The 23907-nt window shown below is 51.2% G+C and overlaps 2 protein-coding genes across 4 annotated transcripts in view; one reads left to right on the forward strand and one right to left on the reverse strand.

Moving 5' to 3' along the window:
* ARHGEF7 (Rho guanine nucleotide exchange factor 7) overlaps nucleotides 1–23907 on the reverse strand; it is a 71750-nt gene that overhangs the window by 14581 nt on the left and 33262 nt on the right. For 2 of the 3 annotated variants that reach the window (XM_024754037.1, XM_024754036.1), the window contains exons 8-17: nucleotides 20446–20568; nucleotides 12698–12836; nucleotides 11925–11984; nucleotides 11091–11237; nucleotides 10257–10343; nucleotides 7806–7884; nucleotides 7478–7617; nucleotides 4788–5012; nucleotides 2609–2702; nucleotides 285–374 (exon numbers count right to left, since the gene is read on the reverse strand). In XM_024754037.1, coding sequence (XP_024609805.1) covers nucleotides 285–374; nucleotides 2609–2702; nucleotides 4788–5012; nucleotides 7478–7617; nucleotides 7806–7884; nucleotides 10257–10343; nucleotides 11091–11237; nucleotides 11925–11984; nucleotides 12698–12836; nucleotides 20446–20568 — 1184 coding nt within the window. Of the gene's footprint in view, nucleotides 1–284; nucleotides 375–2608; nucleotides 2703–4787; nucleotides 5013–7477; nucleotides 7618–7805; nucleotides 7885–10256; nucleotides 10344–11090; nucleotides 11238–11924; nucleotides 11985–12697; nucleotides 12837–20445; nucleotides 20602–23907 lie in introns of all 3 variants that reach the window. The other variant, XM_024754038.1, reaches the window with a different exon arrangement.
* Nucleotides 17246–20418, forward strand: LOC112405579 (peptidyl-prolyl cis-trans isomerase A-like). The gene is made up of 2 exons (XM_024754039.1): nucleotides 17246–17455; nucleotides 17523–20418. The coding sequence occupies exons 1-2, from the start codon at nucleotides 17387–17389 to the stop codon at nucleotides 17946–17948; spliced, it is 495 nt and encodes a 164-aa protein (XP_024609807.1). The 5' UTR covers nucleotides 17246–17386; the 3' UTR covers nucleotides 17949–20418.

Raw genomic sequence — 23907 nt, forward strand, 5'->3', positions numbered from 1 at the left:
CTGAGCGAGTCCCCGCTGTCTTCCAACCCGAGGGAGCTTGATAAACTCTGGCAGTGCCCTACACTTGCAGGTTTCCCAGCAGAACCTTCTCTAGAAACCAGTTGTTTTACTGACAGCTCAGATCCCTTCCCTTGACTGAGGGATGCTAGGCCGGGCCCCGGAAGCGCCCTCACCGGGGACCACGCCCACGAGCCTGCCCAGGGCCCACAGCTGTGTCCTTCAGGTCGTGATTCTAAAAAGCAAAACAAACCCCCAGAGTCCCAGCGGGTTCCCACGACACTTACTTGAGTTGAGCGTCTGCCGCGTCTTGGCGCTGGTGCAGTAAGCCTCGATGACCTTCAGAATCTGGGCATCCTCCTCCAGCGCGGCCGTGCCTGCAAGGGACACGCAACCCATCACAACCCAGAAGTGACAAGTGCAGTTAACCGGACACGCAACCCATCACAACCCAGAAATGACACGTGCAGTTAACCGGACAAACACAAATCATCAGCTCAACCAACGACGGTGACAACTAACAATCCCTCCTTTTGTTTTCTCGCCAGATAAATGTTCTCTGATATTCACAAGACAGTCATATTCAGAAGGATTTTTATTTTTTTACCTGCAACATATCTGGCAAAGGGCTAATATCCTAAATATACATACAAGTTGTCTTACTAACCCACAAGAAAGATAGTATCCCCCATCCTGAAAATGAGAAAAGGCAAGAAATAGGAACAAACAATTCACAAGAGAACAGTCAGAAAGAAAAAAATGTTCCTTCTCACCAAGAAAAGAAGTGAAAATTAAAACTACATATCATGTTTTCACATGTCCGCCTGACAAAAATCAGAATGCCCGAGAATTCTCAGTGTGGACGCGGATATCAGAAAGGACAAGTTCCCTCCATCCTCATCTGGGAGGGGGGAGTGAAGACAGGTATGAGCCCCCGGCAAGGCCATTTGACCCTACTTACCAAAGGCTTTAAAGTGAGCATCTCCTCCGATCCACAAGTTCCTACTAGAGAGTTAATCTAGGACACTCCAGAGCTCTCCCGTAAACTGGGCTCCAGACCAGGCTTCCTCTGCACTCGAGAGGCCACGTGCATGGAGCGTGCAGCCCGCAGAGCAAGGGCCCCTAGAGGTCCTGGTACCGGGCGCAGACCCTCACACCCAGCATAGTTCATACCATCCTGTGGTTCAACTCTGCCTTCTGCTTTATTAGACTTTTCTGCATCTTCTAAGATATTACTTAGAATGTATTTTAAAAGGCTCAACTACTCTAACAAAAAAATGTGGGAAGAATGGAAGACTAAACTATTTATAAGCTGTATCAAAAAGCCTGCGCGCCATCACACGATATAGTCACACACGAGGCGGGCCGCACGCTCGCACACGAGGCGGGCCGCACGCTCGCTGCTAAGAGTCAGCGTCAGCACAGAGAGCTGAGGGGCGGCTGAAAAGCCGACTTCAATTCCGCTAACTGGGACCGGCCGTTAACGGGTTTCCGCAAGAACAACGTTTAACTAGTCTCGCTCCAGGACACGCTGGGAGGTAACGTCCACAGGCTGGGCAGGCCGCTCCCCTCTGCCAACAGGAGGGCAGCCGCACGAGTGATGCTGCCTGTCCCGCTGATGCAGGCAGACCGCCATCTTCAGACATGGGTCAGCACGCAAAGCGCAGCGCCCACGCACAGAAGGCGCCCGGCAAGCGCTGGGGGTGAAGGCCCACCAGGCTGGCTCAGAGCTGCACATGCGGAGCTGGTGTCCACCCCTGGCCGGACCCTCTGCACAGGTGGACCCTCCACACGGGGGTGCTTGGCCTCCCCCGCTCCATAAGGTGTCCCGCAGGTGCGCTCAATATCTGAGGAAGTGACCAAGTAACCGCAGGACAGCAGGACGAGCGGGGCTGTGGCAGGGGACGTCAGGTGGCCCGGCCGGAGGGAGCTCACCCGGGAGCAGCCTCCGGGCCATCCCTGCGCCCACTTCCCCAGGGCCACCATAACCCTCGCCAAGGACGGCGGGGGGGGCGGGTCCCACTTGCAGCCACTGCACCAAGCCGCCTCCTCCTCGGGGTGACGCTGGCTACTCGGCTCCAGTCTAAAAGCCTTCTTCTGGAAATGAATCCCCAAAGGCTCCCAAATGGGTGTGGGCAAAAGGAGCAAAGGTCCGGAAAGTCACAGAGCCCCGTGGCAGTTCTCAGGGCCGGGGGAGCTGCAAAGGCGGCCCGCAGAGCCCCTCCCGCCTGCCGCGCCGGGTCGCTCTTGCCACGCAACCACGCGGGAGGCCGAGGACCTGGAGGCGCCGTCCACGCTGCCCACGGCATCTCCAGAGTCCTCACAGAGCACGGGGGCCCTCCGAGCACAGGGTCGGTCCCACGGCGGAGACCCGCAGCCGCCGCCCAAGCCAGGGTGACCCCGGGTCGAGGGGCCCCGCAAAGAGGTCCACCCAGGGAAGGCCCACCCAGGGGAGGCCGGGCGGGTCCCTCGGACCCGCACCTCCCCCGCTCCAGCTACGTCCTTTAGAGGGGACCCTCAGCTGGGCCCTGGCTCCCGCGTGCGGCCCTGGAAAGCCCGGCGCCTTCCCGCCCGCGCACCAAGAGCCCCGCGTCCTCGCAGGTATACTCACTTTTCCTCAGCGCAAACTCCTCGTCCGAAGGCTTCCGCTCAGGCTTGCGCTTGGGGAGCAGCTTTTTCATGGTCTTGGGACTCTTGCTGAGATCCTGGGGAAGCAAAGGGGGACAGGCTGACAGACCCCAAAGGTAGGAACTTACGCGGGTCCGCGAGGAGGGCCACTGTGAAGGTGTGAAGCAGCAAACACTCCGGCACCGCGGGGGCGCCTGCTCCCCTCGAGCTCTGACTGTTCTTTGCCGGCTGCTGAGCATCATCTACAGCCAACAGGGCGCAGACTCTGATAAGAACCCTCGTGTCACCTGGATCCGGGGTCACCGGGAAGACAGCCACGCCTGGCTTGGAAAGGCCAGCTGGCCGAGGCCTGCGCAGGGAGCTGCGCGCTGCTAACTCTGGGGCAGGCCCCCCCAGCTGCAGCCAACCAGCCAGAGAGGGGCAACTAAGGCCACCATTAAAAGAAAGGCAAGTAAACACAACTCCTTCAGGAAAGCGTCTGAAGCCTCAAGGGAGAAGAAAAGGGTCTAAGAGCAGCCCACGGGCTCGAGGGCAGAGGCGTGCAGAAGACAGAGCCCCACTCGCATTCCCACCGCCCAGAGCTACGTTCACCGCCTCAGGGTCTACCCCTCCCCCGCAACACAGCGCCTGAAACCCCCCCACCCCCCCGCGAAGGGGAAGGTGGAAGACAGAGCAGGCCCAAGCCCAACGCGGTGGGCAAGGTTTTGACTGTCAAGCGTATACTGAATTTTCATGTCAGGAAAGGCTAACTTCTGCATCATTTAAATTATATAAACCACTGGTGAACCTTACGATGAGAATCCAAGACTCGGAACATGACTCGTGCTATGGGATGGATCAGACTGAAAAGCAGAGAGAACAGAGCCTGAGTTTTTAAGGTGTCTCTTCAAAATCTTCCCCGTGAAAACGAAAATTTTAAAGCTCCTGAAAGTGCAGCAGAAATCAGTCCCTAAAGAGGTGAAGCCAGCACGTGTCCTGTGGCTTCCCAGAGTCCTGGGCAACGGAGGTGAAGCCAGGCACAGCGCCCACTTGGCAGTGCTCTGTTCGGCCTCTCGTCTGTGACCACTTTCCACCAGGCGGTCTGCGTGCTCAGCACCCCGGACATGCTCACGGCCACACCCCTCCACGCCTTCCTCTCCCTCCTCCGCCCTACTCTCCCTCCCCAGCAATGAGATCACCAGGGCTTGCCCACACGCCTGCAACACAGACATCAGCACTCTTCCAGGAGCTGCCAGGGCGAGGAACGCTCCGACCTGGGCACAGGGACACCCGCAAGGTACACGTCACAAAAACCAAAATTCATTAACAGAAACATAAAGGATTAACTATAACTTACGTTGTACTCTTCTATAGATCTTAAAACACCCAGGGCTGCCAGCGAGCACGGAGCGGGTGTCTGCTCCAGGGCCTCTGCAAATGCAGCCTCGTGGACGCGCAAAGGCTCACACCAGGCTCACAGCCAGGCCACGCCCGCCACACTCACAGCCACGCCTATGGTAACCAAACTCCACTCACACTCATTTCACACCATCACCAGCTTCCTCAAGGGCAGATACTCCTGGACCCTACTTCTCGAGTCCCCTGCCTTTCTCATCAGGGCAGGGAGGGAACAGCAGACACGTGCAAACACTGTCCGAGTGGAGGAGAGCGGGTGCGCTGAGACCACGCCACGAGGAGCGCTGCCCTCACCCAACCCTTCCCCGTAAACGTTCCCTCCGCCTTACACAGGTGACCAGACGCAGGGTTCCCGGGCAAGAGCTCAAGCCTGACAAGGGTCACACGGTGTGGCGGAGTGGCACGCACACAGTGAGCTGAGACCCATCACAACCAAGTTCAAAGTTCTTTCAGCGAGAGGCCGGGAGGCCCACGCGAAGCCTCCCAGCTCCGTGGCCTCTGGGCAAAGGGAACGGAGGTCAGGTGGGCACAGAAACAGCTCCTCCGTGACGGGCACAGAGAGGGCCCCGCCATGAGGGTCTCCCCAGGGCTCCCGGGACCACAGGAAGGAGTGACAAGAGAACAAAGGCAGACCCTTCACAGTTCTGAAGAGGCCGATCTGCTTTATGTCACAGACACAAACACAGGATGGCTCACGTTTCTGAACTCCCTGGACTGAAGCAGGGAACGGCCGAAGTAACACGCCCAGCCGTCAAGTCGGGGCTCACCTCCTTGTAGCAGAGAGCAGCTGAGGGCCGGAGAGGGGGTGCAGGTCGCAGGCAGCTCAGGCTCCAGGGCTTGGGGGTTTTCGGAGGCTCCAGGGGCCCCCAGTTGATGGTGGTGTGTGGAGTGCCGTGGTGCGAGGGGTGAGGCAGCGTGTGGTAGGCGGGCGTCAGTGGCACGGGCTTGCTGTCCGCATGCTTGCTGGACGGGGTGACCGAGTGGGAGGGGAGCTGCGCGGGGCACAGGGCGGGAGAGAGCAGAGACACCGTTCAGTGTCAGGGGAGCCCTGAGCAAACACACCCGGCCCGCCAAGATGCCCCCGCTGGGGCAGCCCCAGCCTGTGGGCAGTGCTCTGGACTCTCCAGGTGCTCAGTCTCTGGGCCACTTGGGTTGAGCGGGGAGCCGCCGTCCTGCGTGCTGCTCCAGGCCGCAGCTGAGCTGGGGTCAGGAAGCAGCGGGGCGCTGGGGGTCCAGACCCGGAAATTCCACCCACCACCTTTAACTGCCATGGACTCACGTTTGCAAAAAGGTATTTCATTTAGTACAGATACCAGAACTGTATGACAGAACGGGCATTCCCTGCACTGAGAATGTGATTATGGCGAGGGTAATGATTACCTCCCCAGCTGTATTACTCACTGCCTGGTGATTCAAGGGTGGCCAAAACTAGGGCCTGATCCCTGTTTTTGTTTTAAAAAAAAAAAAAAAGCTCCTGGGACACAGTCAAGCCTATTCCTATCAGTGGCTGCTTTTGTATTACAAAAACAAACTATAATTGTGACAGAGACCATATTGCCTAAAAACCTCCAATATTTACTGCCTGTCTCTTATTAGAAAAATTTTGCCAATCCCTGGGATAAAACATTTTCTCAGAAAAATCAGCTTTAATCAAAACGAAGTTATATAAATCTAATTTCTCAGAAGGACCTTATTAATGGGGTTTATATTCCTAGAAAACCCAAAAGTATTCCATCCCACTGACAACTAAGTAAGAAAATGTTAAATAAAATAAATAACATTCAAAATTAGCTAAAGAACTCAAATTAGCCGAAAACAATACAGTACGCTTAACGGGAGAAGGAGCTGAGTGGTTCTGTGAGCTGGAAACCTGAGTGAGATCACCATTCGGAAGAACTGAACAATACCTGAAAAACAGGCTTAAAGGGAAGCCCAGGCTCCAGCTGAGGCTGGTGTCCAAGGACAGAAGCAGAGGACTCTCTGCAGTGACCACACACCTGTCCTGGGTGTGTGTGTGTGTTGTAACGTGTTAATACAACCACTACAAAATAATTTTTTCAAACTAAATAATTCACAAAAGGAGAAAATTGCGCAAAACATCCCTTCTAGCAATGTCACGGTAAGTAACATTTGGTTTTATTTCTCCTTGCTTATAAAAGTCAAGAGAGGTAGCTTTATGCTAAAGTTAGAGTATTATTCAAGCTGGACACAGCAATCACAGGGAGAACACAGACACCCCCAGAGAGAACCTCCGTAAGAAGAGCACACACAACACTTGACAACCCTGCGTGTGGGGCACAGCGCCCTCCAGACAGCGGGGCTGTAACTCCCTTGCCACTACGTGACAAGAACAGGAACGAGAGCGGCCAGCGTCCCGATACACAGCCCAGTATTACTTGATGTGACTTTATAAAGGTTAGTTTCAGGCTGTTACAGACAATCTGAGCGAGAAGGCACTTCCCTTTTCCTTATAAACACACACGTGGACGCACATATGTCCTCGGGATAAATTTAGTCCCGTGAAAGCTAAGCATCTTTAATATTTTTTAAAAGTGTGGAAAAGTCATAAATGGTGGAGCCACTCAAAATGAAACATCAGCTGAAGCAAATGAGCAGTTTTAACCCCCAAACTGTTGAGAAATGGCCTAAGACACTACACCTGTGCCCAGCACGCTGCGCCATGGCCACCGTCCCGCTGAGCCAGAACTTTAACCCCAAGGATGGCGACCACAGGGGGTAGAAAACTCCCAGTAAAGATCGTCACAGGCTGGCAAGGATGGCAAGAAGAACCCACCAGCCAGAAATGCTGTGAGACCCTAGTCATTTGTAAGAAGGTTCTTGCCTGGTTCTTCATATTATCTGGTAAAGATGATGAATGATCAGATGATTCAATACCAGTATCTTCAATGCCAGTAAAGAGAAATTTTAAACACTGACACTTTGGTGCTGATATAGCTTGAAATGTTTAAGTATCTAAAAACTTAAAGAGCTATTGAGCTTTTCTAAAAGTAGAAGATACAGATTTCTTACAATCAAAACAATGAGTCAAAAATGACATGTCAATGCCTTCAACACGAATCTGGTCCTTTTTGTCATCGTAAGTATTCACTGTTTGTTTTTTTTGATGGAACATAATAAATACAATTAAAATGCTCAGAAAAGCCCTCTATGGACCAGTGGCTCTCAGGCTTTTGGTTGAAACCAACTTAGGCTACACGACCCACTAGGAGCAAGGCAGCTTCCTAGCCAGGGGCCATGAACTCTCTGTGTGTGTGTGCGCGCGCGTAGCGATTCACCATCCACTGGCAATGAGCAAGTGCTTGCAGAGAAACACAACGCACATGTGCTTTCCTGACCCAGAGGCTGACTGTGCCTTAAAGCACTTGATCACTTGCTGGCAACCGAACCCAAGGCTGACCCCGGAGTCTGGAGGCGGGAGAGGGACGGGGGCCCTTACGGTGTGAGACGGCACAGAGTGAGGCTTAATGGTGGGGTTTCCCGCAGATGTGACCTTCGTCTGCTTCTGCAGATGGTCCACCCACTCGTGCAGGTCCTGCTGGTTGCTGCAGGACACTAAGATCCGCTCAATCATGCTCCCTGGAAGAGAGAAACACAGCTGAAACGGGGAGCAGGCGGAACACACACACACGCACACGCGCACACCCGAGGAGGGCCAACAGCGCTGCCGTGTCAGCCCCCTGGAAGGGTCGGCAAGGGCCTGCACACAGAGGGCCAGCTGCCTGGTCACCCGGACAGAGGGCATCCACAGAGTCTGTGCCTATCACCTGATATTTCAAATGCATTTCTATGATTTTCACTGTCCTCAAGCTTTGTGATTGTCATTCCTGTCGTTGGTAGCTTTCCCTAAAAAAGACCCCCCCCCAAAAAAAAACAATTAGTGCTTTTCTAGTAAAGAAGATACCATTAATAAAGTAAATATTAAATGATTTTAGAAATGGCAGAGGAACTGTCTCTGTAAAGCAAAAATGCTCTTTTGTTTGTACCGAATGCATGTACAATACGAACCTCTATCTCAAACAAGAAATCGTAACACTAGAATCAAGAACTGAGCCAGCAGAAAGGTACAGGGCAGCAAACCAGAAAAAAAAAAATTTCATCTGATGGGTTACTCTAAACATCAACAGCAGGACACAAAAACATTACACATCATGATAAAAAAACTAGAGTCTACAGTGGCTATTTTAAATGATGTTCTTTATGCAAAGGAAGCACAGATTTGCCTTAAAGAAATGCAGAGGAAGTTCCACGTCTGAAAGCAAAGTAAGGAGGAAACTGGAGCAAGAGGAACTGTACGGTAGCTGTGCGTGGTCGTCACCAGACAGGAAGTCGAGAGCTGTGCTGAGCGCTGCACGAAATGCAGAAAAGAGCAGCCAGCCCATCCGCTCTGACAACAGAGGGCCTGGGGAGGGGAGCGGGAACGTCCACGGAGAGGGGCCGGAAATGGGCCGGAAGGGACCAGCACAAATAACAGACACACCACGGAACGCGGTGGCCAAGCAAGTCCTCAGGGAAAGTTTCTCCCTCAGGACTGGGGCCAAGCCGCCCCCAAGAAGCAGGACTCTCGGTGGGGTGGCGGTGGGAGTCCTGCCCTGCAGGGGGCGCCGGCAATGCCACGGCCCACAGGGCTCCTGACGTCTACGGGGCGGGGGCCAGGGGTGACGCCGAGCATCCCACAGGGCACGAGGCGGTCTCCCCACCCCTCCCCTCCTGAGACAGGTATCATCCAGGCCACGGGCCACCGGGGCTCAGCAGGCGGGACAGGGTAGCACCGGCGCAGCCGTGGTTAGATGCAGACACTGCAGACGCCCTTCCAAGAGTCCTAAGGCACAGGGGTGACCAACAGCTCCGAGAACGCTCCAGGAAACAGAGCTGCAGGGCTGCATTCAGCGCGGCGGCAACCCCGGCGGACAGGACGTGCTCACTGTTGCTGGATGTAGCGCTTTTTAACATCCCTCAGAGCCAGAAATGAATACTGACAGTACATGGACCGTGGGTCACAGCACTTGGAGAGAAAGCCCCCAGGAACCCGTGCACAGGGCGGGAGAACAGTGCTCTGCTGGTGGCATGTCAATGCCAACATCCTAGGGGCCTAAGCCCGTCCCAGACGGCAACCTCAGCTCCTGCAGGTCAAAGCAGGGCCCCGACTCAGCCTCCTGGGTGTACAGCACGAAGCTGGAGAGCACTGATGGAAAAGGACCAAGGCCACTTAAAGCGGGAGCCGCCAGTTTGGGGGAACCTGAGCAGGTGCTCCCTCAGCCAGACATCAGTCAGTGGCAGGCTTACAGATTAAGAGGTATTATTTTGCTAGGCTTGCCCGTGTACAGCTGCTTCCTCAATTTTAAAGTGCTCCTTGTGGAGTGTGCGATGACACTCCCCTTTGGGTGGCAAAGCTTTCTGTGCAGGTACAAACAAGCCACGGACACTCTGGACTCAGGACCCACCAGAGCTCTGGTCGGGGACAAAACAAACAATGTGCTACGTATGCAGAAACGCAGCTCAGAGAAAACAAAGGACGACTTCTGTTGAAACAGCATCTGATGACTAGCCAGGCCTTGAAAAATTGATGGGAAAGGCAGGAGCTTCTGTAACTACACAGAGAGAAGGCAGTAAACCTTGCTAGAAGCTCCTACTAGACAGACAGAAAAAGCATAAAGCACTTAATATCACATTTGAAATTAGCGCACAAAAAAGCAAACATTTCCCCTTGCAACTGTTCTTCTTAAATCAGCTCTCATGTTCTCTCAAAGAAAAACAGAAAAACGATCAACAACAGAAAGGCTAAACGATCGTCCACTACCACGTACACCACCCGACGTGTGCCCAAGACCCACCTCGGCCGCGGGTCCCCCTCCAGCTAGCCCGCTGCTGCGCCCACCATGTACCAGCCACCAGGAAAGAAGCGGCACACGACTGACTTGGTGGCGACAGGCTGGCACCGCACCTCGGCAGTCTGTGTCCTGGGGGGCAGCTCCACAAATTTTAGCCTCCTCCTCTTTTTGCTTTGGATTAACACAAGTATCCTAATTTGCACAGTCACATCGAAATGCACAGACAGGACTTGTGTGTACGTATCTGAATGTAACACTATACATACAACACCGCACGCAGCCCACAAACAGATGCATGCAGTATTGAACACAAAACTCCAAACAAGCCTGGAAATGATTCTCAGATCCACAATAAACAATTGAATACAAATTTAAAATGTGTTTTACCTGGTATATAAAACCACTCATCCTAGGACTGGCAGACAACATTAGCAAAATATTTGGGAAGAGCAGAAGGTATCGTTCATTCTTTTCCTAATGTAAAAGAGCAAATTCAAATAATTGTTTTAAAAACACATATTTTACAGTTGTGAGAATATTTATAGTAGGCCTTAGGAAATATTATATCATACTTCCTGTTTAGATATTTCTCTCTACCAAATTTCATGAGCTAAATTAAATGGAAACAAAATTATGATAAATTCTTAGACTCACAAGTAGCTCACGTTAACATCTGTTTATAAAATGTGATTAAGGAGTTTAGCTCTGCCATTAACTCTTAATTAGTAAAATCTTCTTTCTGTGGTTGAGAGAAAATGGAGGAAAAGAACCTGTAAGCTTTTAGGGGCAGTGGGTGACCAGGTGGGCCCTTCAGGCTGAAGGAGGGTGGGATAAAATGCGGAGATGGATTCAGTCCACTGGTAGACCCTGGCACTAACCTAAAACCCAACACGTCAACTCAATGTTTCCACCCGCCCCATAAACTCTACCCAATCTACATGAAAGACCTAAAAGCAGTGTTTATGTATTAAAACTCATTTGCTTCAGTAGGTAAGAAAAGCCCCACAGAGACCACAGCGAAGGACAAACATTCCCAAGAAACTAAAAGGAGACACAGAAAGAGAAACGCAGGCAGCACTTCCACGCGCCGCCATCGACACACCGCTCACGGAAGTGAAGGAATGCTGGGAAACCGTGTCCCAGGCAGGCGCCTCCCAAACCGGCCACGTGCAGGGGCCCTAGGAAAGCCGTGCTGGGAATGGCGCTCGCGCACTGCGGTACCTCGCTCCCAGCGCACTGAATCAGGACCTGGGACATGTAAATGACGTTGCCCAGGGTCTTAATGTCATCCCCCTCCCAGCTCCGGATGGCTTCCGTCAGGATCTGCAGCTCCAGCTCCTTCCTTTTCCGTACTTCCTGACACTGCACCTGAGAAGCACAGAACACCGTTAGAAGAAACGGGCCTCCTGGACCTTAGGTTCTGGCCATACTGCTTTGTATTTTACTTCTTAAGACAGATCGCCTGGTGAACAATGTGCTTACTTCACAAGTATGGAATCAAGTCAAGAGAGACAAAACACGCAACAGCTCTAGAACGAGAAACACTTTTAGAAAAATATAGCCATTCCTGCCACTTTTAGAAGACAAAACGTGGACTGGGCAAGAAAAATAGTTTCTGCTTTTACTAGTGAATGCAACAGAGAAGACTGAGAAGAGGGGAAGAAAGAGTAAGTTCCACTTGTGCTGTAAATAAGACACGTATTCCAGAAACTCAAGTAAGACAGCATGACAACAGACAAAAAAAACCAACAGCATTCCATTTCACACTCAGTCACTAAAGACACTGTGGGATGCGGTTAAGAACGTGTTCTGAATCACTGTAGTAGCTCTAGCATTATGTGGTGCCTTTTTAAAATTTAAACAGTTATCATTTCATTTTCCTGGTGTCCACAGTCCAGTAAAGCCTGAGAGTTTACCAGCCATGGCATAACTACTATATTTTCATTTCATCAGAGTAAATCCAAATTATACTTCACAAGTAATTTTCTGCATTCGTGTGCCATAATAATGTCTGACGGGGAAAAAAAAAACAACGTGATATGCTTAATCACTTACTGAAAGGTTTTTGAAGGCAGTCATGGATTTCTGAATGTCTTGTCTATCTGGATGATAATCCTTTGAATAAAAGAAGCACACGATTAGCTTTCATAAGGAAAAGTTTTTCTCAGAAAGGCACTCTGTAGACTGGTGCGGGCCTTCCCTAGACTTTCCGACCTGGAACCTGTCCTATTCTTCGCAGCATTAAAGCGCCGTTTCTTAGTCGAGGGGATCGTGGAGCAGAGTGATCTGGGCTCTGCCCTGGGGAGGGAGGCCGGCACACGGCCATGCCCAGCCCTTACGGGCCTCTGCTGCTCTAGCACCAGAGGACAGAGGGGAACAGCTGTGAAGCAGACTGGATGGTCTGCCCTTTGGGAAATGGTTCCCTACGGCCGAACCAAGCCAGTAACCTGAACCCAAATTTCTCCCGGGCCCACAGCCTGCTATCTGAACACAGAATAAATAGGTATCATTAGCTGATTCTTTCGCTCTTATTACTCTATGACTTATGTACTTCACAACACTGTAAGGACGCGTTCCTGATACGACACCTCAACGCTGTGAGCGTTTTCTAGCGACGGGAAAATCCCCCGTCAGCAGCAGTGGGTGGAGAGGAACTGAAGGAGCAGACGCTCTTCTACAGCTGAGATAAGGGAAAGCAAGTTCACCTTTAACAACGTCATTCTGAAAACCCCGAGTTACAGGCCGCTGGTTAAACCCCCTCTGCAGGCTCTGGCCCGGGAGCCCTCTCCCGGGCGTGGCTGGCTGGCAGGCGGGGCAGGCATACGTACCTCCATGTGTCTCTCCAGCTCCTTGAGCAGTGCAGGGTACTTGTCCAGGCGCATGAATGGCTTGCTGAGGCCGGTGGTCAGCACGAGAATGCCTGGGCTGCTGGCGCCCTTCATCTCCATGAACTCGCCCAGCTCTTCACTGACCGCGCGCAGCCACGCGGGGAGAGGAGAAGAGGCCACCGTTAGAGCTCAGAAGGGCCACGCCCCTGCCCCAGTCCCACCAGGACTACGAAGTACCACGCGGTGTCCCTGACGGTTCAGAGGCTACCGCTGTCACAGCCCAACACGTGCTGGTTATCTCCAAACACCAGAGGGGAGATCCCCACACAGCTCACGTTCTCGCCCTCAGTCTGAGCAAAACCACGTGTGCATAACACAGAGCACCTGTGCTTTCCCAGCCACCCCCCCCCCCCCCCCGCCCCATCACGAAAGGCCACCTCAGCGAGGCACTTTCCTGTTCAAGACTGTGAATGTGCGTGGCCTTCTGAGCGCAAGAACAGGGCCCCGTTACCTGGAACCTCAAGACAGTAAAACGTGTCAGGAGACGCGTCCCAACTACCACCAACTGAATCACGGCGCTGACCCTCCAGGTGCTTTAGTCCCCGAAGGTGGCTGCACTACGCAGCACGGTAAAGTAACTCACACGTCCTCGGGCTTTAAACTTTCAAAAGCATTTTTGCATCATCATTTCATTTAACCCTCCCAGTGTGTGTGAAGAAAGTTTTCCGCATCTGTAGGTGACGACACCTAGCATACGCTCAGAAGCTAACTCAGCTCTAAAAGCACGTCTTCAATACCGTATTCCTCCTCTGTCACCCTCACCCTCACCACCTTCCACCTAACGCTCCGGTGGCAACGCCCTCCTGAGCTGCCCCACATCGTGCCCTGTGCTGCCCTGGGAGCTCCAGTTCAGGAAGACCCCAGGAAGGTCCGGGGCACAGCTGTGGGTCAAGCTCTGTCACCCACACGTTTGTGGCTCACGTCTGTGACTGAAACTCTGTGCTTCTGTCTCTGCACTGAGGGACAGATGACGTTTATAAAGGGTCCATGGGAGGAAGCCAGTCTGTGCCCCTCACTGCTGCCGAGACGTGTCCCTCCAGACACCGGGGGACGGAGGACACTTGGAATGCAGGCTGTGAGAAGAGGCGGCACCCACCCACTGGGAGGGCAGGACAACCTCGGGGTCCTGAAGAATCACCGAGCCCATCCCCCCCGGGTGCCGGTCAGCCGAACCCGCCTCACGCCTCACCTCCACCCCCAGCTGTACGTGGCCGCCCGCCCAAGCTTCCTAGGACCAGCAGCCCCACTGATGGCTCCTGGTGAAAAACGGGAGGTATTCAGGCTAAACCGTCTGAAACTGCTAGTTCAAAAGCGGTGAATACGAGAGTCTCCTACGGTACAACCTAGAGTGACTTTCTGTGGGACGTGTGACAGCAGAGCTGGTGCTGGCACTGCCCACCTCTTACTCTCAACCCTGCACATCGATTCTGCTGACATATCCAAAGGGGAAAGTACCTGACCCGACTAAACCAGCTCAGAAACAAAAGCTTCCAAGTGTCAGGCTGCAAACAAATCCATCAACCCCTGGGAAATCAGCCTTATGTCTCTCAAGCAGTAAGACCTCTCTCGGAGACAGCTCCTGTCTGCGCTGGGGCTCGCGACAACGTGGGTGGCCTGAGCCAGAGCGCGTCCTGGCTGCGTACGAAGAATGACAGCATAGTTAACAGCACCTGCCATCTACCTACCTACCTACCTATACATAGTTTTCTTCAAAAATCAACCTTTTAAATAAATATACATACACATTTAGGAGCTATGATCAAAATCAAAGCAAATTATAAAACGGGAAAATGTTCACAAAGTCCTCGTTATAACAACTCGGCATATACAAGACACATTTTTCCCACTTCCATCAGAAGGAAGCTTCCTGACGACTTCCTTCCTGCGAGACAGCCGGCCACGGTGGTGTAATTTAAAATATGTAGCACAGACGCAGCCTAACTACTTCTAGGGCTCTATGTGCACACGCGCTTTCACAGGCGACACGACCCAACGCCTCTGTGCACAGAACCCTGTGCTTTCGAAGAACGGCTTTCCCGGAAAACCACAGGGCTGGGCTTCCGAAGCCAGGCGGGCGATGCTCCGGGACCCTGCTGTGGGGCAGCCTGGCGCTGGCACTGCTGTGCACGGTTCCACGCTCTGCCCTCACCCTGCCTTCCCCTCCTTGTAGGGCTGGCTCTTCCAAGCCCGACCCTCAGGGCTGCCGCCTGGCCCACCTCCCCAAGCTCGGGCAGAGGAGACGCACAGGCAGGAGCGCACGTCAGGGAGAGGGACAGAGCAGGGGCAACGGCACCGGACACGCACCGTGCATCCTGCCCGCCCACGCCACCCCGGGCCTGAGACAGGGGTCCTCGTGCACGTCTGCAGACGGGAGCCACTGCCAACAGCGGCCGAGCCCAGGTGGGGCCCCCTACCCACACGCGGCCGCTCCACGTCTTGTGCCCACCACGCCCGCCCTAGCCCTCAAACATTTTCACTCGGAAACGTTTGCCTCTTCAGATCAGCCCACCCATCCCTAACATGTGAGCAGAGAGAAATGATGGCTTTATGGAGGAGAAATTTATACTTTACCAGCATTTCTCTGAACGTTGAACAAATGATCAAGCACAGTCCCATAAAAATGAAGCTTAATGATATTAACAGTACATTTCGACTCCTTTAAATATAATCCAGTTGGGGCCTTTTCTACCACAAGAAAAATCGTCAAAAAGTCTCTTCAGGCCATTTTTGATATTTCAGTATTATACGTGCAACTTCATAACCATAGTTATGGCAGACAATAATGAATAGAACTAAGCAAATTATCCTCATCACCCACTCACCCATCCCCCAAAATTCCCTACAACTAAAAATTTATGTGAAATTTTTGCAAAAGCAAAAGTAACTTCTTTTAACATTCACGTGACAGTCTTTCGATGCCAGACACGTGCACAGTTAAGAAAGGAAACAGAACTTTTTATAAATCTTTATAGATCACTGAAATAGGTTTTTTTTTTTTTTAGTTTTAAAAACAAATTTAGTACTACAATAAAACAAGACAAAACGGCTGGTTACAGCTTTTCTGAAAAAACAAAGGCTCTTTCAGCTTAATTTCTACTGAGGCCGGCGACCCTTACACAGCGTACCGCCTCCGTATTTACTGAAATGACACCATGGGCCGCAAGACGGCAACCAGGGGAACACACAGAGAGCCATCAAGTAGCCCAGCAAAAAGCCACAGTTAAAGTGCTGGAAAAAACGAAACCCGTAATTCACTCAAAACAGGCAGCCATGAGCCTATGAGGCTACTATCATATGATCATGCAAAAGGTACACGTCAGTTATAATTCAACAGAACTGGTGCTTCTTTTTTTTGCCATCCAAGGGCAGCTGAACTTTTTTTTTTTAAACATCTTTATTGGAGTATAATTGCTTTACAATGGTGTGCGAGTTTCTGCTGTGTAACAAAGTGAATCAGCTATACGTATACATATATCCCCATATCCCCTCCCTCTTGAGCCTCCCTCCCATCCTCCCTACCCCACCCCTCTAGGTGGTCACAAAGCACCGAGCTGATCTCCCTGTGCTATGCAGCTGCTTCCCACTGGCTATCTATTTTACGTTTGGTAGTGTATATATGTCCATGCCACTCTCTCACTTCATCCCAGCCTCCCCTTCACCCCGTGTCCCCCAGTCCATTCTCAACGTCTGCGTCTTTATTCTTCCTCTGCCAGCTAGGTTCATCGGTACCACTTTTTCAGATTCCATATATATGTATTAGCATAAGGTATTTTTCTCTTTCTGACTTACTTCACTCTGTGTGACAGACTCTAGGTCCATCCACCTCACTACGAATAACTCAATTTCATTCCTTTTTATGGCTGAGTAATATTCCATTGTACATATGTGCCACATCTTCTTTATCCATTCTTCTGTCGATGGGCATTTAGGTTGCTTCCATGACATGGCTATTGTAAACAGTGCTGCAGTGAACATTGTGGTACATGACCCTTTTCAATTATGGTTTTCTCAGGGTATATGCCCAGTAATGGGATTGCTGGGTTGTATGGTAGTCCTATTTTTAGTTTTTTAAGGAACCTCCATACTGTTCTCCATAGTGGCTGTACTAATTCACATTCCCACCAACAGTGCAAGAGGGCTCCCTTTTCTCCACACCCTCTCCAGCATTGGTTGTTTGTAGATTTTCTGGTGATGACCATTCTACCTGGTGTGAGGTGGTACCTCACTGCAGTTTTGAGTTGCATTTCTCTAATACTTAGGGATGCTGAGCAGCTTCTCATGTGCCTCTTGGCCATCTGTATGTCCTCTTTGGAGAAATGTCTATTTAGGTCTTCTGCCCATTTTTCAATTGGATGGTTTGTTTTTTTGATACTGAGCTCCATGAGCTGTTTGTGTATTTTGGAGATTAATTTTTTGTCCGTTGTTTCATTTGCAAATATTTCCTCCCATCCTGAGGGTTGTCTTTTCATCTTGTTTATGGTTTCCTTTGCTGTGCAAAAGCTTTTAAGTTTCATTAGGTCCCATTTGTTTATTTTTGTTTTTATTTCCGTTACCCCAGGAGGTGGGTCAAAAAGGATCTTGCTGGCTTTGCAGACGCCGCCACCCCAGAACCTCCCGCGCTGCCCAACCATGGTCAACCCAACCGTGTTCTTTGACATCGCCGTCAACGGCGAGCCCTTGGACCGCGTCTCCTTCGAGGTAAGGGACCTGGAAACCAAGAAGTGACTGCTCATCCAATCCATAAAGCTACGTTAACAGATTGGAGCTGTTTGCGGACAAAGCTCCAAAGACAGCAGAAAACTTTCGTGCTCTGAGCACTGGGGAGAAAGGCTTTGGTTATAAAGGTTCCTGCTTTCACAGAATAATTCTGGGATTTATGTGCCAGGGTGGTGACTTCACATGCCATAATGGCACTGGTGGCAATTCCATCTACGGGGAGAAATTTGATGACGAGAATTTCCTCCTGAAGCATACGGGTCCTGGCATCTTGTCCATGGCAAATGCTGGCCCCAACACAAACGGTTCCCAGTTTTTCATCTGCACTGCCAAGACTGAGTGGTTGGATGGCAAGCATGTGGTCTCTGGCAAGGTGAAAGAGGGCACGAATACTGTGGAAGCCATGGAGCGCCTGGGGTCCAGGAATGGCAAGACCAGCAAGAAGATCACCACTGCTGACTGTGGACAAATCTAACAGTAAGTTTGACTTGTGTTTTATCTTAAAAAAAAAAAAGGATCTTGCTGTGATTTATGTCACAGAGTAGAACTGATGGTTCTGTATATACGTTTTCAAGATTCATACTCAGAATTCAAACTAACACAATGTAAGGATCATAAGACTGTAAGTAAGACTTTAAAACTGCAAAACACTACGTTTAAATCAATGCTGAAAAAGTATATTGACATATATACACTAACACGTATAAAATAGGTAACTAATAAGAACCTGCTGTATAAAAAAATAAATTAAATTAAATTTAAAAAGAAAAAAGTATATTCAGGCAAAAAAACAGATTTATATACCACTAAATGTGGCGGCTTTTAAGACTACAACAAACGTAGGGAAGCGGGAAAGAGGCCACAAGCTAGGGTCCCAGAATGGAAAGTGAAGGCCAACAGAGGCCCCCCGCCCCCCGTGAACCTCCTCTCAATCCCCCAACTTACGCTTCAGGAGCAGGGTCTGGCCTGCGGGCGGAGCGGGCGCTCTCGCTGCCCCGGGACCTCAGGAGGGCACACAGGCAGCGCATCCTGCGGCCTCCACGCTCTCCTGCCGTCTCCGGGCTCACAGGCCCAGAGCCTGACCTCATTCCACCCGCCTCCCGCTCCGGGACTCGCCACGTGGAGGAGGGCAGAGGTCCGCACTCAGAACCGCATCTGTATTCTCTCCCTGCTATTCTGGGGAAAAGTTCCACTGAGGTTTCAGCTACGACACAAGCAGTCATTAAAGTAATAGCACAGAAGAGAGGGAAACAGCACACGCTTGCGAGCATTCCCCTCGAACGTCTAAACATTTTAGGAAACTTTTAGGAAACAGTCTCAACTGCTTTAAATGTCACCTTCGGCACGGAGCCTCACGTCCACCCTCTTTTCATACTTTCAACCCACCCCTAGGGGATCAACCCCTGACCAAAAAGGGGGAAGGAGAGAGCAAAATTAAAAAGGTGTGCAATTCTACCCTAACATTCTATTTGCTGTTTATCTCCCCCATGGCTGCGTCAGCAATTCCTGAGGAATTGTCAGAGACACAAATGTAATCTCTGCATTTCACCGGTGTGGAAATTCCATTTAACTTGTCATTCCCAGGAGTAGGTGCCGGAGCACGTAACTGCATCCATGCTTCACGGTTTAACTAGGAAGGTACATGCTAACACCGCCCACACTCCCAGAAGCGTGAAGAAGAAGAAGACCCGACGGGTTTTTCATTTCTGTGGTCGCCGCGTATCCTAATCTCTCTTCTTTCCATCACCGTGTCAAAGACTGCTTGCTTCGCTGCAGGACTGGAAATGCTTTACTACAAATGGAGGTTCAGTATTTACGCACATGGAGAAGCAGTAAACACCCAGAGTCCAGATAAGATAATAAAGCAATTCGCATTATTGAGCCTTCATCGTGCTCACTCAGTCCTGACAGTTTACATGTTCTGCTTCACGCCTACAGTACCCTATGGCCAGCGCTCTCAGAGAAGAGGGGTGACCTCCTGAGACCCATCTGCTTCAGAGAGGCAGTGAGGGCTCACACCAGGTCTGACGGACCCAGAGGCCCTGCCACCAGGCCCACACAAGCCAGGCGCACTCACAGAGATGCTACACTGTAACCTCAGCTCAATCTCAGCAGTGCCTGCTTCCCAGCACAGTTTCTAAGCTTTAAACCGAAATACTTAGGAGTTCGCTGAGGTTAAATATTTAAACCACAAGCACAGTGGCGTTTACCCTGATGCGACTAACACAACTTCTTCATTTACGGGTTAAACAATGATTGAGCCGCTACTTATGGCTGAACTGCCGTTTTCAGAAGAAACCGTAAATATTTTCGAGAACACTTATTAATGCAAACGCGTGCCCTTCTGTGGGCAGAAACAGCCTCATCACCCACTCCGTCTGCAGGCCGAGCCCGTGGTCCTCGCCGCCGCCCAGGGTGCCCAGCCCTCCTCCAGGACACAGGTACGGCCTTGTCTTACCAAACAAGCTGGAAATCAATCTGTCCATTGTTTCACTTGTTTCACCGCTGCTTCGGGGTGAAAAGCTAAAGCTAACGGTCTCCAACCTCATGTTTTCCTAAGAAATCCAGGCCTCACTGTAAATGCACATTTAGTCCTACAGCAAGTGTACTTCTGTCTCACGTGGTCTGGTGTCTACGCGCTGAGAAACGCGATTCCAGCAGCCCGGACTCAGCCTGCAGCCACATTCCAGAACACTCACCAGCTCCTTCAACCCACTGTCCAAAGGGTACGAGCTGAAGGGGAGACTTCAAAACACATCCTTTTCTATTATAAAAGCACTAAGCAGGATTTCAAAGACTTCCAACCAGTACTTCTCAGGCACTAATTCCAAGGGTAATTAAAACGATCATCTTTGAATGAACGCGTGAATGTTCACACTGCATTGCACGTAATATCTGACAGAAACAAGCTGCTCCAGGGGGGACCCCATGACGCCACTCCCCGCTCGGGGAGGCAAGTCCCAGAGACGCACCTGTGCTCCGTGAGGACGCTCACTGCAGACGGGTGGTTGGCACAATACGCGAGGTACAAGGTCTTCATCTGCGGCATAAGGTTTAAAAAGCAGCCTCCGACTCTCTGCTGAGCTTCTGGCATCCTGGAGAGGAGAGGCACAAGGGAACCATCCTGAGTGCCACAGACAGTAGTGGACGTGGGCACCATGCGGGAGGAGGGCCTGTGCACCACCCCACAGAAACGGCACACACGAGTCCCAGACTGTATGTGCTCCGAACACGAGCCAGCGGGGGGAGAGACCTGCCTCGGAAGCCGCTCTGCCATAAAGCAGCCAACCAAGCCCGTCCTTTTCTCCAGTGTCCAGATGCCAGGACCTGTGCACAAGTCCAGGATTCCTTGAGCAGTGAGGAAAATAATGTCATGAAGCCTTAAATTGTGTGTAAAATAAGGAGAAATATAACATGTGGTTACTTGGTCGGTAAGGTTTTCTACTGAAGGAGCATCAAGGCAGGCAGATGAGAAAACACAACAGCCCTCTTTCCCTTTGGGCAAAGGCTGGAGAGAATCAGTGGTAGGCAGAGAGACAACGAAACCTACAGGCCATCATTGCCATCATCATCATCACCATCACTGACGTGGGAAAAAGACTCGTCCAGAGCAGGAAAGGCACCTTAATCCTGGGGGAGGACGGGCCAGCTGTCAACAGCATTTCCCTAACGCAGCGCCTAACTCTGACCGGGCCTGTGCTGCTTCTTGCGAGTTTCACTGCTCAGTTCACTGATTCAGATCTGAGGCCACAGTAAGCTAGCACCCGCACTTCTAGCAGACTCTTCTCCAGTGTGAGCTTAGCCCTAAGTGGGTTTTCAATAGCCTCCAGGGATTAGTCCCAGTTCCGTGTATCTGCAGGAGAAACAGTCACTGACTCAACAAATTAACTTCAACCACTCATTCAGGCACTGCGAACAGATTAAAAACAGAAAGAAATGATCTCTACCTAAAAAGCGACTGCAGTCTTTTAGGGGACTACAAAACAAGTTCAAAAATGAACTGACTATAAGACAGAGATGGTGTCTCAATTTTCTGAGACGCAAATTGCAGCAGCGCTCAGGGGAGGACAGCACACACCTCCAGGAGAGGGAAAGAGACTGGCGTCCTCTCCAAGTCACCAAGGACCAGGCATCACACACAGCCAAGAACACCTTCCTTGAAGACACACTGAGACTACCCGCTTGCTACCAGGGTGCAGGCACCTAAGACACATCTATTGAGACTATGACACACTGACAACGGAGCAGGTGATGGTCACGCTCAGACACAGTGAAACAGGAGGAGGCTGGCTTCTACCACAAGAAATCCAGCAGGGAACCCCGACTGCCCAGCTGAGGGGACTGAAAGCAACGGCAATGACGGGACGTCAGAGATTGGCCAACAAAAACAGAACACTGCCGGAGACAGGGCACAGGAAGATGAGAGACGCACTATCTACATGATGGAGCTCCTGCAACGGCAAACACCCTGCTCGGTGCTGGGCTACGCGCTGTCAGGACATCACTGCCCACCTGGCCCAACACCACAGCCCCGATGCACTCAAAGGAGAATGTAGTTAAAAATCTAGGTCTAGGGACTTTCATTTCTTACATGTCCATGGATTATATACGGACAATGACTTCACTATACAAGGTTTTCTTTCTCTTTTCTTTCCTTCCTTCCTTTTTCTTTCTTTCTTTTGACCTGTTGAGCCTTGGTCCTAGAGTTTTATGACCTCTCTTGGACCAGTTCTGCAGGAATTCACTACACTTGCCCCCCATCAGTTTATAAAGCCCTCATAATCCATCAACTCGCCGGAAGGCACCAGCAGACAGAGCTCAGAAAGGTTACATGGGCGGTCCTAACACGGAGCCCAGGTCTTGTGCCAACACGCCTCACACGTAACACCGCCTAGAGCACTGAAATAACGGGGCATGCAAAACTCACAAAGACCATCAACATGGAATATGACTTAAGAACTGAAACAGAGGATCTTCATTGTGCTTCTCTCTTGTTGTTCTAGAGATGGTTTTTAGAGCATGACAACGTGTAGGCAGGGCCCCCAATGGCTGTGGAGGCCACAGGGCTGCTTGTCAGCCACATCTACCTGCAGCCTCCCGGTGGCTCAACGCCCAGCTCTGACAATGGGTACGGGGTCAGCAGTGGTCTGATAAGTATGGTTTTACCACTGACCTGATGACAGGTGGTTTTACCAATCAGTGGTCTGATAAGGGGGGGTGTTATCAACCGAGGATCTGATAACAGGTGAGGCGTTATCAATGGTCTGATAATAAGAGGCGCGTGACACAAACAGTCCAGCCAATAGTCTCTGTAGCAAGAGGGGATAGACAAGGGCCTTTCTCCTTCCCTAAAGTAAAAAGGAATGAATCCCAGGAAAAATCTGAGAAATCAGAACTGCTACACCATTTCCCCCCCAGAGCACATTTATTCCTGCCGGTAATGCCAGCTGGACAGAGGGTTCACAGTCCGGTAACCACCGATTTCCAAGGGGACACGAAGGTCAGCACGACGGCACGGCTGCGCGCCAGGTGAGCCTCAGCTCGCAGTTCACAGACAGCATCGAGAGAGGTGTCTACACGAGTGGCCACAAGCGCCCACTCGTAGGAGCCTCAGGGGCCGCCGGCAGCCCCTGGCAAGTCCTCTCCTGCTGAACCCCAAACCCTAAATGTGGACGACCCTCCTAAGGGTGCCAGAGCCCCGGGAAGGGGCAGCATCTGAGGCTCTGGCGGGAGGAGTCCCTTCCCACCAGCAAGCAGCTCTCTCAGGCTCCCCGCCCCGGGCCATCTGCCCGAGACCCGGCACACGCCACTGGTCTGCCTCACTTTCTGAATTCCCTAGACTCTTAAGGTTCTAGTGCTGGACATGTGCTTTGAAATCACGTTTCTATGGAAGCTTGCAGTCTCAACAAGTAAGGAAATTATGGCAAGAGCTACTCAGGGGCCTCCCAGGTGACAGCGTGGCTGGCCAGGGGCAGAAGGTCAGTTTCCGATGCTGAGTCCACCGTGGAGACTCCGCCACTGAGGTCAGAGGTGATTCCCACGATCGGAATCACCTGGGTCGGTGCGCCATCAACCCCAAATCACCTCCAAATAGGCTCAAGTCCTATGCTCTGCTCTTTAATAAGGATGCGGCCCAGGCAAAACCAGATGTGTGCTCTGCATCTAAGCCAGTCTATTCTACAAAGTTGAATATTATCTCTGGATCACCCATGCTTGCTATTATTTGGATGGTTCAAAAAAACAACTTTCAAACAAAATGAACTACATCCTCGCGTTCAAATTTGTATTTTGATAATAATCTAAAACAAATACTATTTTACTGTGAAAATGTTACAGTAATGGTCCGTTATAAAAATGAATTTATTTATATCTTAAGATACGCTTTATAATTAACTTTGAACAAAATCAATACACAATGTGTATTTAACCAACAG

The sequence above is a fragment of the Neophocaena asiaeorientalis genome, unplaced genomic scaffold (genome assembly GCF_003031525.2).
Source record: "Neophocaena asiaeorientalis asiaeorientalis breed wild unplaced genomic scaffold, Neophocaena_asiaeorientalis_V1.1 scaffold684, whole genome shotgun sequence".
NCBI classification, from domain to species: Eukaryota; Metazoa; Chordata; class Mammalia; order Artiodactyla; family Phocoenidae; genus Neophocaena; species Neophocaena asiaeorientalis.

Excerpts from the sequence above, each read along its gene's own strand:
- LOC112405579 (XM_024754039.1), top strand. The coding sequence starts at position 17,387 with ATGGTCAACCCAACCGTGTTCTTTGACATCGCCGTCAACGGCGAGCCC. Across the intron at positions 17,456-17,522 it reads TGGACCGCGTCTCCTTCGAG|CTGTTTGCGGACAAAGCTCC; the intron begins GTAAGGGACCTG and ends AACAGATTGGAG.